At 39.5% G+C, this 15345-nt stretch overlaps 3 protein-coding genes across 5 annotated transcripts; all 3 read right to left on the bottom strand.

Moving 5' to 3' along the window:
* Positions 1-1356: 1356 nt before the first annotated feature.
* LOC307043363 (serpin A3-5-like) lies at positions 1357-5808 on the bottom strand. Of its 2 annotated transcripts, none has more exons than XM_079687752.1 (6): positions 5700-5808; positions 4037-4673; positions 2303-2373; positions 1991-2184; positions 1703-1844; positions 1357-1628 (listed from the first exon to the last, which is right to left on the bottom strand). In XM_079687752.1, exons 2-6 carry the CDS (start codon positions 4665-4667, stop codon positions 1425-1427), a joined length of 1242 nt encoding a protein of 413 aa, XP_079543878.1. In that variant the 5' UTR covers positions 4668-4673; positions 5700-5808; the 3' UTR covers positions 1357-1424. The 2 variants fall into 2 exon arrangements, with proteins under 2 accessions (XP_079543878.1, XP_079543877.1); XM_079687751.1 differs by lacking the exon at positions 5700-5808 and adding an exon at positions 5024-5098.
* Positions 5809-5893: 85 nt separating this feature from the next.
* On the bottom strand, positions 5894-8960 carry LOC307043364 (dual specificity protein phosphatase 26-like). Of its 2 annotated transcripts, none has more exons than XR_013809356.1 (4): positions 8317-8960; positions 7645-7856; positions 6734-6979; positions 5894-6596 (listed from the first exon to the last, which is right to left on the bottom strand). XR_013809356.1 is itself a non-coding variant. In XM_079687753.1 (4 exons), the coding sequence occupies exons 2-4, from the start codon at positions 8493-8495 to the stop codon at positions 6786-6788; spliced, it is 585 nt and encodes a 194-aa protein (XP_079543879.1). In that variant the 5' UTR covers positions 8496-8551; positions 8670-8960; the 3' UTR covers positions 5894-6785. The 2 variants fall into 2 exon arrangements, 1 of the variants encoding a protein (XP_079543879.1); XM_079687753.1 differs by having other exon boundaries at positions 5894-6979; positions 8317-8551; positions 8670-8960.
* Positions 8961-9498: 538 nt separating this feature from the next.
* bag4 (BCL2 associated athanogene 4) lies at positions 9499-15064 on the bottom strand. Its single transcript, XM_079687150.1, has 5 exons — positions 14733-15064; positions 13510-13629; positions 13074-13304; positions 12486-12755; positions 9499-11373 (listed from the first exon to the last, which is right to left on the bottom strand). The coding sequence occupies exons 1-5, from the start codon at positions 14811-14813 to the stop codon at positions 10909-10911; spliced, it is 1167 nt and encodes a 388-aa protein (XP_079543276.1). The 5' UTR covers positions 14814-15064; the 3' UTR covers positions 9499-10908.
* Positions 15065-15345: the final 281 nt, after the last annotated feature.

The following is a 15345-nucleotide window of genomic DNA, read 5'->3' as shown; positions in this document are numbered from 1 at the left end:
CATTGACCACCACACCCCCCCCACCCCAAAAGAAAGGACGTATTATTGGCTTCCCCTAATTTTTTCCCCACGCCACGCTACTGCAGGTAGGAGGACATTTCATCCAAAATCTGGAATAATAGGGACAGCGATCTTTAGAGGGTTTTCGCAAATCTGCTACGCTCCATGCCCGGTCATTTTCTTTTAGATCTCATGAGTGTATTTAATGTTTGTCGGACTTTAGAGTGCATGCAGGGCTGGAAGCACTATTTAACAAAGAAAATGTCTTCCTGCAGAGACATGATGGGACTGTGGACAACTAACTGTTTGGCCTCTATCAGGGTTGGAGACATATCATGCAAACGGACTATGAGATGTAATAATAGACAGGGAATGAAGTTATTTGATGTAGGATCGGACCCACCCACAATCCTGAGGGACAACATGAAAATGTGAATACATTAATCTCTCTGTCACTCAGCCCTGCATTATGCTGGCAAAGGCATGACATTAGATGATGTTGCGATGTGTTTGCTCAAAATAAAATAACAAACTTTTGCACATGCAACAAAGAAAATAGGCCTTTACAATATTCAAAAGAAATAGGCAAAACTCAAATAAAATAACAACTTAGGTATTCTTTCTTTCTTGATAATGCTTATATAACTTCCTAACTTAAAGGGTACTTGTACGATTTGTATGTACGTGTACGGTTAAAAACTGTTCATCAACGGCGTCTCTCAACAGGTTGTCCATCACTGTGGCTTTAGCACAGAAGCCGTGGGAAATGTAGTCCTTTATAGTGCGTTGACTACAGACGTTACAATTAGGTGGCCTTTCTTATAAAATCTAAATCCTGGCTCTAACAACAACATAACAATACAGTACTGAGTTAATTTGTAAAAATATGTAAAAAGAGACATTTAATTGTTAATTTTATGTGTATTAATTTATGTTTTTTATTTGAATAAGTCTATAGATTCATCCTAAATTCATCAATAATTTGAATTAAATATGCCTAATTCATAATAAATCAATGTTTTGTATTATTCTCTTAACAATAAATATCCTCTTCAGTAGCACATACCCCACATGTATTAAACATCTTAGTAAAAAGGGTTAATATATATATATGAGAGAAATATATAAATAAGTGTTCTGCCATGAAAACATGGGGGTTTTCGTTAGGAAGAAACTGCAGAAAAGATAGTTAGAGTATAAACTAATAAATAATCTACAAAGTCTCTGATTTGATTGCATGTGTAATAAAAGCTGATAGCTGTTGCTAATATTTTCATCCCAGCCTAATTTGACCTTCACGAACTAGAACAAATACTCTTTGTTTCTGCAACACAAAAGGAAGACCAAAGAACAACGTTTGTTTTAGGGTTTTTTATATGTGATGTCACTGCTTTGCTCAAGCAAATACAAATCTGCTTATCCCATCAGATTTCCGGGTTGATGATCTTGCCCAAGAAAAGGATGTTTTCTGTGATGCGTTCAACGATGGTAACCATAAATGGACGATTGAACTTCAAGACAGGGACTATGGGACTCAGGAATGAGGATGTAAGTCTGAAGCCGATACCTGTGGCTGCTGCAGCGGTGGCTCCGGCCTCATCGACATCAAGGGTAGCTTGGTGCACAACCTGCAGTGAAACAGAGATAAAGTTAGATGGATGTAATGTAGGGAAGAAAATGTGTGTGAAATACGTGATCTTACGTCTGAGACTGCCAGCCTCCCTGAAATGCCACTCAAATCTGCAAGATCACTAAACATGTCGGTCATTCCCATTGAGATCAGCACATCGTTCAGTGTGTAGGAGGTCCTGATGGAGAACTTTGGAATAAAGACATCATATCTCCTAAAATAAAATGAGAAATAGGCAAACAATAAGTTATGATCTTACAGAAATAAGTGATCTACCAGGACACAGCTGAGTTTTTTACAGTGTCAAACCTTCCATGTTAGAAACCAAGAAATTGATGATGACTTTAGATTTGTCCAAACCTTTGACTCATCCCCTTCAGCCATTTGGTGACATGCCCTGGGCAAATGGTCGACTCCAGCGTTGCCATGTCGTCAGGCAACATCAGCAGCATGGAGTAGGTGCTGTTGAATGGCAGGTGGAGGACTGACGTGCTGATTGCCTGGTCGTAATAGGAATCAAAAGTGTCCTTCATATTCATCATCTGGACTGCAACCTGCAAAAATATCAAACATGAGTTGTCTGGATCAGAAAAGACACACATACAAGGATGCTCAGTTATCTATATTTACTGAGACTCAAAACCATTCTGGATAAATGGTACATCTTTGAACCTTGTTGTTGTCATCCACATTGAAGATATCCTCCTTGGTTCGCATAGCATCAAATGGAGTCGCCCAAGTTCCTGTCGGATGATGAGCAGGTAGTAAAACAAATGTTGTGGTTAACATTTTGACCAAGTAATAAAGGGTTTAAAACAGGATATTTTGGGGAAAATAATATTTTGCAATGTTTTTAGGAATCACATAGACCAGGCTATAACTCAGTGATTCAAATTAGTCGCTTTTCGGCGCCTCCCGCTTTTTTAACGCTGATTTGGGTGACTGACGGACAACTTCTCACTTCAGAAAAGAAGAAGAAATCTAGATCGCAAAATAATTAAACAAGCGAATGCCTGTTTTTCCTGGCCAAGGACAGGTTCCTTGAACACAACACGAGTGTAACGTGTCTTCACGTGGTTATGTCTCGTCTGAAAGGAGTGCTGACGGAGAGCACCGGAACGCAGCTCCAGCTCTTCAAATATTGCAGTACCCATAAGGAGCCGTACACATGCCACAGTGTTTGCGTGGCTGTGTCTTTAGTTGTAAGCACAGTGGCGATCTGTTGTTATTAGCATCTGGTTAGCTAGCTATGCTAACGAATTTAAAGAGCTTTTCTGCAACCAGGTGGAAGAGAGCTCTCTCCTGAGAGGCTTAAATAACCTCAGCTCAGTGAGGTTAAGGCACACCTTGATATGATCGTTATAGTTATTAATGAGACTAAATGAAAAACAGGTATAAAATACTATATGACGGTAACAAAAAAGTTTTTTAAAATAACAAGAATAGAGTTTAAAAGGGGAGTGATTCGTAAAATATCCAAAAAGAAAAATCTGCTTACAATTCTGTTTCATATGGGTGTTGAAAGATGTACACATAGATCTCCTAATGTTGCTCTCAAAGTGCACCAGATTGATGCTTTTAACTTCAATATTTAAAAAAAAATCTAATACATTTGCACACATCTTGTGTGCATATCTTTCTGTTATGCTGGTCATGCCACAACTGTGCACGTGCATGCATGCGCGAGTCATGGTAAGATCTCTGGATTAAGAGGTTATAAAATAAAAACCCTTGATTTATAACTTAACATCTCTGTCTCCTATTGATCCGAGTATATTATAAAGAATAGCCAGTTAATTGAAGCATTATAGCACAGGCCTTTGTCAGGTATATCACGTTTTTTTTCTGCTTCGAATAGTTCTCTCTTTTTTCACCATACCTGTGTTTGCATCACTGATAACTAAGAACAAACCCCTCTGTTAAAACCTTCAGAATATAGATCGGAGTAAAACTTTGGTGTACGTAATTGCTAGTGAAATGGAGATTTCGGGCTCAAAGTATGACAAAAAATCATCTAGAGTTTACTGCCTTCAAAGAGACAAAGTGTAAGCATAAGTCGCAAGACACTAAGAGTGAATAGCGTAAAAAATAAACAATGTCACTTTGGAATCAACAAGTTGATTACTTACATTAAGACACTTATTTACTGTATGACATATTTTTCTAAAAATGTTGTATTTGATTATTCACATTCATGATGAATTCTAAATGGATTCAGTAGAAATCTACAGATGCAAAAGTAAGTAAAATGAATAAATAATAAATAAATGTGGATTTTTGTGTGAAAGCAAAACAGCCCTGAATGAATAGATTGAAAAATGCTGTTTTGCTTCGGGGTTGCAGCTCTAAATGTGCAGGAAAAAAATAACAAACAGATCTTCTTCTTCTTCTCATGAAACCTGATACCTTTGTAGTAGATGTAGCTGATGAGATACATGACTGTGCTTGGATCCAAGCCCTCGACAAGTTTCGTTATCTTCCCGTTGGTCTTGTCCTCCACATACTTATTGATGGTATCGGCACTTTCGGTTTGGGTGAAGTCGACATTGAACCCCTCTGCAAAGTAGGACTGCTTCAAGGTCTCCAGGAACTCAGGCTTTGGTTTGAAGCGGTTGTCTATAAATACAGCAGTCCCTTCGCTGACTTCTTTCTGAGATGGGCTGTTTGTCTCTTCTAGAAGTTTATGGAAAGCTTGATTAACTTCTTCCTGTGTCAAGAGGGTGCTGTTGAAACCCAAGCCGCTGAATATCTGACTGTGGGTCATACGCCGTGCTCCTACGGACAAGGCAGCCAAGGCGTGAGACACACTGATTGGGGAGAAGAAGATGTTCTTTCCCGCTGAGTCATTATGAGCTGCTAACTTGCTGTACAATTCAAAGGAGAACTGTTTGTTTGCTGAATTCACCAGAGAGAGGCTGGAGGCGCTGGGTTCAGGTCCAGTGTTCTGGTCTCCCTGACTGTGGCCATAATGGTGATCTCCTCTCCCCACGCAGATCACTGCTGATAAGATCCATATCCCCAAGGCGGCCTGCATCATTGTGACCTAAGAGCAAAGTTCAAAAGTACATTGTTAATTTGGATTACACAATATTTGCTGCTTGGAGGGGGGGGGGGGGGGCTGCCTCTTTAGCAGGCGCCCCTCCAGAGTTCAAAACTGACCTTTGTGGCCTGTCTTCCCCTCTATGTCCCCCATTACTATCTACAATCCAATAGCAAGGCAAAGAAGAAGACATCTTTTTACATGACAAATACTAGTCGACTGATTACATTAAAGATATTGTTTTAAAGGCCTTACACATATTTTCCTAACCCTCTAATGACAAAGAAGAGTTTCCTACTGTACACATTACATTACATTGTATTTAGCTGACGCTTTTATCCAAAGCGACTTACAATAGGTAAATTCGACCAGGGAGATACAACCTTGAAGAAAACAGAATCATATAAGTACATCAGGTTTCATAGAGCCAAACATTTCAAGTGCTACTCAACTGGCTATAGATAAGCCAGTCCTTTATTAGTATATAAGTGCTCTACTTAGCAGTTCAGTACACGCCATGTTTAGCAAATTCTTTGCATTTTTTTTTAAATTGGTTTTGAGAATACTGGTTTATTTAGAAAGCAAATATAATGTATGTCTGTGCACCAATTAGGGCTTAAAACACGTTTAAATTTGAATCTTTTTATTTGATTAGAATCTAATAAGTAGGTGGGTTGTTCAGTTACTGTCAATGACATTTGATTTATAACAACACAGAAAATGTGTAGATTTTTCTGAATGTTAAACTCATTGACATTATACATTAAACTCTTGATAAATAGTACTTGAGATCGTTTTTAAAAATCCCGAATTTAAAATAATACATCAAAAGAGGGATACAAATAGTAATTTCTAACAACTCTACATTACATTTGTATCACGTTGCAGATGTTAAATATTTTCATTTCCGGTGTACACACGGACATCTCACACATATGATGTCAAACATAGATTTTCACTTTTGAAAGAGTATTCAAACATGTGTTTGCATAAACATGTTATATGAGCTCTCTGAATCTTTTTACTTACCTTCTCCTGGTTGAAGCCGAGGGAAGCACGGCAGGTCAGAGGGAGACTTCCCTTTTATAAGACTGATCAGAGCTGCTGAACTTTGTCTTTGTTTATTCATCATCTCAACCTCATATTTGCTCTGCTCCCAAATTTGCTCGGTGTAGCGGTAAATCTGTGTAATGATTACTATTACTGACTAACCATGGAATCAAACTGCACGGATAAAAGCACAAGTCAAGCTACCACTGTCATCAGCATGTACAAAAACATGTTAGTGCTAAGTGTCTATTTTCTCACTCCCCTGTTAATTAGTGAACCGACATAAGTTAAATCTTTATTCAAACTATTATAGGTCGTACTTTGGCGTCAAAAAGTAGCAGTATGAGCAAAAGTGGGAGAATACCATCTTAGCAATCATTCTGTGATATTTGCACCGAACAAGAACATTTCTTTTTGGCCTATACATAACAAATCAGATCTCTGAAAACTAAAGCAAAGCTTCCCTCTCAGAGGACATAAACAAAGCAGATTGGCTCATTGTGTTGAAATGTGTTCATGTTGATAAAGCAACTTGAAGCATTTTATAGTCCCGTCAAAAAAGACAAGCAGAATCAAACAGAGCCTGAGGGAACTGAAAAAGCTGGAAAGCTGATCAGGTCAAGAAAATTAAGCCTTGCCCATGAAAGAAAAAAGCAGGGATTAAATCAGTTCAGAATGCAACAAGAGGCAGCCCAACAGATGCTGAAAAGATTAGTAATATCTCTGAAACTCATTGAAACAGAAACATGGAGACGTGTCTCACAACTAGTCTCTCAGAATAGACACTTTGCACACATGGACTTGTAAAGAAACTTTTTTTTAATAAAATATTTATTTTATGTGATATTGTTTCTGTATGTAAGTAGCACCGATTGTCTGCAAGACATTTAAAAAAACAAACACCACACAATTCATTAACATGTACAAATTGATAGAATATATAGTAGTACTAGAAGTGCTTTTAAATGTATCTCAAAATAGAATAATATGCGGCACACTTGATTTTTCTTTACCATGTTATTTCCCTCATGTTCTGGATCTGCTCAACATGCTACACAGCAGCGTTCAGTGTTTGCCAAAGAGCTGGCCGTCCAGTCTGATGAGCTGTCGGAGGAAACCTCGATTAGGGATGACCCCCCGGTTTTGTTTCACCGCACAAATGGCCTCCACGAGGCTCAGGTTGTGCTTCAGCATCAGGTAAGCCAGGACCAGGGTGGCAGAGCGGCTCACTCCTACATGGCAGTGCACCAACACTTTGCCTGGGAAACATAGAAACATAGCAATGAGGGCTGGGCCATATTATATCTATACTTTATCAATATAGTGAAATGAGACTAGATATTGTTTAATATGTTGGATTATTGTAAGAGTTGTCTTATCCTGAGTTGAAAGGCTAAATTACAGTAAAGTGATTTAATTTTCTTGATTGACCAAAGTCTTGTATTATTTGGCTCAACCCACTTATCATTTTATTTATAAAAATTGTCATTTTGTAAAGATTTTATGAAATCATGAATGGTTGGCCCAACAATACTGTCACAATAAAGATATAAAGTATTTGGTAAATACAAAAGACTTGATATAAACTGAGGTGAAGCTAAGAAGTCCTGCATCCTGTGTGTCTCTGTGAGCTTAAATGAAACATATTTGTTTCTTGAAACAAATTAGAAAGGGATTAGTGGAGAAATCATGATAGGAGGAGTACAATTTATCATTTAACTAATGATTTTTGTGAGTTTCTTAAGCTACTCTGCAGACCAGATCAGTGTATTGTAGTCTTTTAGATCTACAGTTAACCTATTCATTTTTCTGTGGAATCAGTTTAACTACATATTTCGGCTAAGAAGCTGAAACCATCTTGTCAGTTGAAGATTATTTTTATAAGACAACGGCCTTTAAATTAATGTTCTACCCCTCCCCTCACCTCCTCTGCGGAGAGCCCTGTGGATGAAGTCTGCTGCTGCCCTGAAGTTGACGCTCATGTCAAAGCCACAGGAGTCATGAGCCTCTATGCCCATGTATGTGATCTCCATACACTCGTAGATTTCTGGCTGCACCCCCCGTTTGCTGTGAGCTGCATTCAGGATGTGTGTGACTCGATGCTTGGTGAGATTGGCCCGGTTCTCTGCACTGTTCCTGAAAAACGCAAAACTCTGAATTCACATATAATAGGTCGAATATACAGACAAACAGAGCAGGTGTTTCTCAAGGAAACACATGCATGTAAAGTATTTCATAGTGATAATTGATATTTAAAAGACAATTTCAGACATGCAAGTTGGAATCATGCATGACCGAGACATGCTTTCATGCCAACACATCAGTGGAAACTCTCACATAGCATAACTGTAGTTTACGCATGCTCCCAATGCGGAATGCAACATGGGGGGGTCTTAAGTTACTCATACCCCATTTAAATCTGATTCATGATCTGTTCCTCTTACGCCTATGTGGACTGTATCAAACTCTAGACTTGGGTAATATTTGTTGAAATGTCTCACACACAATATTTGGAAAAATATAGTACAGCAAAAAGTTACAAGGACATGCTCCACTTTAGTGAGGCAATCGGCTGGATAAAAAGTGAGTAACTTACTGGTCACCGATATACAGCCTTGGCCACACTTCGTCTGCATGGCTGATGATTGCTTTGCCTGTAAACAAGAGTCTTTCCAACTCAAACACCGCCAATCCAGGTGAACTCAGGTCAATTTCCACCTTCCGAGGGGGAGGCGTATCATTCCAGGACGCGGGAAGTTTGGATGTGTAGGACATCACGTTTTCTGTGTGCTTCTCTTAGCACAGGGTTTTCTATGAGGCAACTTCTGTTCCTTTAAAAGCAAACAGTACAAAAAATCAAAAAGAAAAAACCTACATGCAGTTTGAGGCCACGTCTATCAGAGGAAAATACAGTTTTTGCAACAGACTTTTTAAACTGTGTCAAGCTACCAGCACAAATGACCCAGGTGATTCCAGGCTCCGGCTTCTTTGCCTCAGATGTACTCGGCACAGGGTGCTCTAAGGTTTGTCAGGCCATTTGACCCTCACATTAAATCTATCCCAAGACCAAAGCCCCTGGGGGCCTGTGTTGTGCTTTTGCATTCACATAGCTGTCTATTTAAAGGCGTGTATGCTGAGTGGCAGATGGAGGGAGTTTGGACCCATGCAGCAGTTTCCACTTGACAACCAAAACCAGGCTATTTTTCAATTCTTTAAAGAAGCAATATACCTTTTAGTCTTTCACCTTTATAATTTCTAATAAATGTTGATAGTACATAGATTGCTTCAGAATAATGACCCCTTGCATTTTGACTGGTTGCATTTTAGCCTTACCTTCACTATACAAATCTGTCCTTGCTTGGTGCGATTTACTGGGAGAATAAATGCTTTAACGTCAGAAAGGAATCCTGTATTGTACAACTGCAACAGGAAATGGATTGCGATTTAGTTTTCCCTGGTAGTAAACCTGTGTTAGGTTATTAGCAGTAATTATCCCCTGAAATGGAAAGGGTGGATAGTGGAATAACAGAAGTAACAGTTGACTTTGCGACTGTGGTGATGGCACTAACACCATTTGAAAAGACTAGCAGGGGGAGTGATGAGAAGTCTGTTTCCACTTTTAAAATGTTGTTTCCATTTCTTTTGAAGTATGAAACTGGCTTTTATCAATTGCCATTTTTAATATAGAGCTAAATATTTCTTAAATTTGCTCTGTAACGTCTATTTTTGAACAATAATAAACAGCGAGAAAGATAATAAATTCATTTGATCACAGATAGAAAATATATTGACATTTAATTATTTCTCTGTTCTTTTCTCAATTTCAATACTTGTCAGGCAAGGATTTCCATCTTGTGTTGGAAACATGCATTACATCTGAAACTGTACAGTTGTGCTCCATAAAACATAACAGCACAGGGAAATGAACACATAGGACAGGTGTTTTTTTTCATGCAAAGCTTGTCATCTTCATTTTATTTTTTTTCTAATTATATAAAACCATCCCCTGAAATATGGCACTCCTTTTTTTCTAAATCAACACATCAAGATGATTGAAAAAAAAGTCTACACTACACAAGAAAACTAATAATTGTGGAAAACAGGATATTGGTGCGGCAGTAAACAGAAACAAAGTCCAAATCAAACCCTTTTTACTCACAAGTGCTGCAATCAATATTGTCCTTAAGCAGAAAACATTACTGAAAAAGTTTATCCTTTCCTTTGTCTTTTGAGCAATAATATTGAACACTTAATCCTGAAAATACAATTAACTTTCCTTTAGTTATTTATATATATATATATATATATATATATATATATATATATATATATCCCAAGTGTTCCAAAAGGGATTGAAATAACTATTGATCAGTTTTTCAAGTAGTTCTTAAAGTGTTCCTTATGTATCTGTAATAACAGTAGTTCCTAGAGTAAAATACATGGCATTCATATATAGGTTGGATTCTAGGTCCGCAGGTTGGAGGACATTTCATCCAAAATCTGGAATAATAGGGACAGCGATCTTTAGAGGGTTTTTGCTAATCTGCTACGCTCCATGCCCGGTCATTTTCTTTTAGATGTCATGAGTGTATTTAATGTTTGTCGGGCTTTAGAGTGCATGCAGGGCTGGGAGCACTATTTAACAAAGAAAAGCGTTGCACGTCTTCCTCCAGAGACATGGGACTAAGGACAACTAACTGTTTGGCCTCTATCAGGGTTGGAGACATATCATGCAAACGGACTATGAGATGAAATAATAGACGGGGAATGACGTTCTTAGATGTAGGATCGGACCCACCCACAATCCTGAGGGACAGCATGAAAATGTGAATAAATGCATCTCTCTGTCACTCAGCCCTGCATTATGCTGGCAAAGGCAGGACATGACAGAAAAAGCTGAGTAAGAGTGTCCGGCTGTGTGTCCAGTAGAGTCACTCAATGAGATTCAAAGTAACTTATGATATGTACAACCGTCAGTCGGCACTTCTAACACAATTATACCAGTGTTATCAGGCTTTACAAGGTTGATTCCATTTCGCCAGTTATTTCAGGCATTTTATATCATGGTTGTGGAAAAACCCTCAAGAGAGAAGAATAGAGAAGAGTAGACCTTCATTGTGTCCATGGAAGATCTGGAAGAGGAAAACAGCAAGACTTAGACACCGACAAACCAGTAAATAAGTCCAGTTCAGAAGGCTTTCTTCTCCAGCTGGTCCAATATGGCCTGGATCTTCTGCACAGCGTCCTTTCGGGCTTGCCGGACGGTCTCCTGTCCCTGAGTCTCCACAGAGTCCAGCAGCAGCAGCTCTTTGGTCAGCAGCTCCTCCAGAACACGATAACTCTTGTCCGACTTTCTGCCAACAAACTCATCCACATCTTCCTGCAGCAGCATCATTCTGGCCATGACCAGCTGGACCTTGGCGAGGCTGGGGTTATCGCTCAGGGGTTGGGGTCCGGCCCGGGCTGGAGCTGGAGCTGGGGCCGGCGCCTGGGGCAGGGGCTCAGCTTGAGAAGGATTAGGATCACCTCTCCCGCTTTTGTTGTACAATTGGGGAGGTGAACATATTTCGGCAGGCTTTCCACTGGGGGCATTCAGGGATGGGGTTGGCCTGGGTTTAGGTCCCACTTGTGGGGCACGTTGGTGCTGCTGGTCCTACAACATAAAAACAAAGGCTGTCAAGATATTTGGAAACCCTTAAATCTTAAAACCCCCTTTACACCATGTTAACCTATATGTACACATACTCCTTTATGCCTGTATTATTGTGAATTTGACCTTTTGATATGGATTTGGTTTCATAAAACGTAATTCCTATATGTCCTGGAACTAGTTCTAGTCGGCTTAATGCATAGAATTCATATCAACATAGCAGGGTGGTTTGAGTGATGGCCATTTTTATGTTGCCATTGCAAAGAAAAGTGACAGATGTAGCTGGCTTACGTCTGGAAAATCAACTTATGGCAAGTGACTATGTGAGGTTTTTCAGTAAAGGCCATACAAGTAGTGGAGTAGTTAAAAGCATGGAGAGGTGTCTTATGGGCACTATCTTTGTTGCCTTGCTTAATATTTCTATTAGCAAGTCAGATACAAGGAAAACACAGGCTTAGAGTGGACAGTAGGCAAAATAAAGTTCTCAAAAAAGTGAATGTGACTGACTTATGTTGACACTATAACAACAACCGACAATTTTCTGAACTAGTCAAGTGACAAAGGTTCAAACAACAGTTCAAAGTCCGTTCAACTCTCATTTTACCTCTGTTTACACGCCTCCTACTTTCATCCATCAAAACTGCTTTATAAGAATTGTAAAATCATACACTATCAATTTGATTTTCAACTGATTTAAAAAGGTCCCATGTCATGGACATTTCTGCTGATCATAATTCCAATATACAATTGAGGTATACTAAAATAGATTTATATTCTGCAACTTTCCAAACTTCTCATACATACAGCATCTCTGTATAGTATGTGTATTCACTCTCTGTCCTACACACCTTGTTGGAGCTCCTGCCCCCCCCTCCCTATGAGCCCACTGTAATAATGTAAATAATTGTGATGTTGGTTTATGTGTTACAATGGCGTTTGTTAGCAACCAGAAAAGGACACTAGTAATGACAAACAGATGAGAATGCTGCGTGGGGTCTGAGTGCCTGAGAATCGCGATACTTTGTGAGTTTTTTACATCAGCCTATCTTTTCATTAATACCCCTAAATAAAAACCATGAGTCATGACAACCACATTGGAATCAAGCCGATCATACCTTGGGTTGGTAAGGTGGTGGAGCTCCAGTTCCAGTCCCGGGCCATGCTGGAGGGTGGGACGGACGGACAGGATTGCCGTAGTGGTTTTGTGGAGGCTGCTGGCCTGGCTGCCATTGCTGCTGTGGGGGGGCATACACTCCAGAGTGCGTCCATCCATCAGACTGGGGGCTAGGGTGGAGGGGCTGGCCAGTGGGGTACGGGGGGTTTGCGGGCATTGCATGACCTCCTTCACTGTAGTGAGGGTATGCCCCAGTAGGATATCCAGGACCCTGGAAGCAGAGCAGTGTTCATTTTATAATCAAAATCTATGAAGAAATGGTAAATGAGAAGAGGACTTAAAATGGTATTTATACAACGCTTTATCCTGTCATTACAGCTACTAAAAGTGCTTTACCTTTACAAGTCATTATTCATCCATTCACACCTCATTCGTGCTGTATTTTCTCAAGGAACCCCAAAAATGTTGATCAACAACAGTTTTCCCATGAATAATACGAGATGATGGCTAGAAGGAACTAAGGTCATTAAACACTGACTGTGACGATATCAACATTTAATATCGTTTCATATTTTACGAATGTCCTCACCCCTTGACACTGTGGACCAGGATAGTGATGATGCTGGTGTTGGGGGTGGGGCTGCCCAGACGGCCCACTGCTCTGCTCGGCAGGACAGGCCTGGTTGGGGTACGGCCCTGGAGCCTGTCTCTGAGTGTCAGCACAGTAAAACGGGTTGGACGGGTGGAAACCACTAGTCGAGTATTGGTTCTGCGCTGGGCTGTAGACACCATGGCCATTTGGATAACCTGCAGGCATTACCTTCATCGAAAGCACAAGAGATGGGGATTCATTTAAGACCCTCCCTTATCTGTGTGTTACTGTATCACAGTGATGTAATTGTTACAACATAGGCATTAGAATATGTGAGGGAAGGGTGAAAGCACTTAAGAGACTTAAGGATAATGAGCAGATTTACTGCTACTGTACACCCGAGGATTAAAAAAAGGGCCAGTTTATTTTCTACCTGTTGATTGTACTGTGGTGGGACATCTGATCCCGATGGATAGGTGTTTGCATAGTGTCCTGTTGCATGAGACTCCGGATACCAGTAATGTGAGGGGTACCCTGGATACTGAGGAGCGTCCTGTGAACACAGAATATTTTCAAGATTTATATATTTTATTGTCACATTGCAATGGATAGCTTATTTGCCCAAGCGTCTCAAACAATGCACCATATATAATATATATTTAACACATACAAATACATAACATAGAGCAATAGACTATTTCAAATGATCAGAGGTCGAAGTAGTACTCAGATGTTGTACTTAAGTCAATGTAAAAGTACCAGAGTGTAGGAATACTGCATTCAAAATGTTACTCAAGTACTGGCATGAAAACATACTTAAAGTGCCAAAAGTAAAAATAATGTAATATATTTCAATAGAATATATATATTCTATTGAAATATATTACATTATTTTTCACATCATTAATCCATATATGTAAAGTAACTAAGGCTATTTATGAAATGTAGCGGAGTAAAAGCACACGACTAACCTCTGAATTGTAGTGGGGTGGAAGTATAAAGTAGCAACAAATTGATATACTCAAGTAAAGTCCCTCAAAATTGTACTTAAGAACAGTACTAAAGTAAATGTACTTGGTTACTTTACACCACTGCAAATGACAATTGCAGTGCTTATTCATGCATGTGATGCATGAATAAGTAAACTACATACGTGTTAGGTCATTTAACAAAGGAGTTGAAAATGTCTCTTAGTACCAGGAGTCATTTTAAATGTGAGCTGTGCTTGGTACGAGCAGACAGGAGATGGTAAATGCTTTCGAAATCCTCACCTTCGTGAAGAAACTGAGTAAACATTGGCACTGACACATATGTTTGCTGAACCAGTTTTGCACAGAGCAGCACTTATGTACCATCTAACAGAAACCATGCCACGCTGAATATTTAAGGAAAGATATATCTTGAACATGTGCGGGTTGATACGACTGTAGTATTATCAGCAGTGGGGTCAAGTCCAGATGAACGTGACAAAGTGTAGCGGTTACTATCAACGTTATATAATGCCAGCTAGCTCCGTTAGCCTTGAAGCTAGCATGAATAGAGCTCTTACCTAATGCGAGCTAGCAGGATGAATACGCTTTTCTGTACAAACATGAAAATTAAAACACATTTTAAAAGACAGAGGCTAACCCCCTTTGTCGAAGCTGTGTCACTTGCCATGGTGTGATTCCAGTTCTGGTTAGTATTCCCCGAGTTACAAGTCGAGGGCCGATTTGACTGCATTTGAAGATGGTGCATTAGCTAAACGCGCTCCCCGGCTTCCGTCCTGTTATCTGCCATTGTAAAAGCCTTTAACAAGTCTAACGTTTATTGTCTGAGCCGTATGTTCGTCCCAGCTGTTGACAACAATGTCGCCGTTTTTTCCACAGAAGTACAGATCGTCTGAGTGGATTCAGGAAATGATTGAATGGCTCCGAGCAATCCTGTGCTGTCTCTTTAACGAAGAGCACGAGACGAAATCAAGAGCTCTCACTTCGCGTCTAGTTTTCTGCAACCACAAACTGTGGTGGACATTTTCTCTAGTTTCCCCCTATGGTTTCCCCCCAGTATGTGTCGCTTTTCGTAATAAAATGAAATTATACAAAAAAATAGTTAAATTGTGAAAAAGTATCAATTCAACACATTTCTAAACACCTTCATTCCTGAGTGACCACTTGTGTTTTGTTTATTTTTGTCTTTTCTGTGTTCTGTTCATATACCCCAAATGCCTTTTTCTGAAATAATTGTTCAATAAATATGGAAAAAAATGGTTTTATGTTATATCTTTTGA

This window comes from Notothenia rossii (genome assembly GCF_949606895.1).
Source record: "Notothenia rossii genome assembly, chromosome: 6".
Lineage (NCBI taxonomy): Eukaryota > Metazoa > Chordata > Actinopteri > Perciformes > Nototheniidae > Notothenia > Notothenia rossii.
Note: the sequence above shows the minus strand (reverse complement) of the source record. Positions and strands in the feature narration are given on the sequence as shown.

Bases quoted from the DNA above. Each gene is read 5' to 3' on its own strand.
- LOC307043363 (XM_079687751.1), bottom strand. From the start codon at position 5,083: ATGTACTTATATGATTCTGTTTTCTTCAAGGTTGTATCTCCCTGGTCG. The intron at 2,374-4,036 runs GTATCAGGTTTC...ATCATCCGACAG, and splicing joins CAGCTACATCTACTACAAAG to GAACTTGGGCGACTCCATTT. The intron at 2,185-2,302 runs GTTCAAAGATGT...ATATTTTTGCAG, and splicing joins ATGTGGATGACAACAACAAG to GTTGCAGTCCAGATGATGAA.
- LOC307043364 (XM_079687753.1), bottom strand. From the start codon at position 8,495: ATGTCCTACACATCCAAACTTCCCGCGTCCTGGAATGATACGCCTCCC. The intron at 7,857-8,316 runs GTAAGTTACTCA...TGCGTTTTTCAG, and splicing joins AGGCTGTATATCGGTGACCA to GAACAGTGCAGAGAACCGGG. The intron at 6,980-7,644 runs GTGAGGGGAGGG...TATGTTTCCCAG, and splicing joins CAGGGCTCTCCGCAGAGGAG to GCAAAGTGTTGGTGCACTGC.
- bag4 (XM_079687150.1), bottom strand. From the start codon at position 14,813: ATGCACCATCTTCAAATGCAGTCAAATCGGCCCTCGACTTGTAACTCG. The intron at 13,305-13,509 runs GTAGAAAATAAA...CTTTCGATGAAG, and splicing joins CACCACAGTACAATCAACAG to GTAATGCCTGCAGGTTATCC. The intron at 11,374-12,485 runs GTATGATCGGCT...TTTATGTTGTAG, and splicing joins CACCACCTTACCAACCCAAG to GACCAGCAGCACCAACGTGC.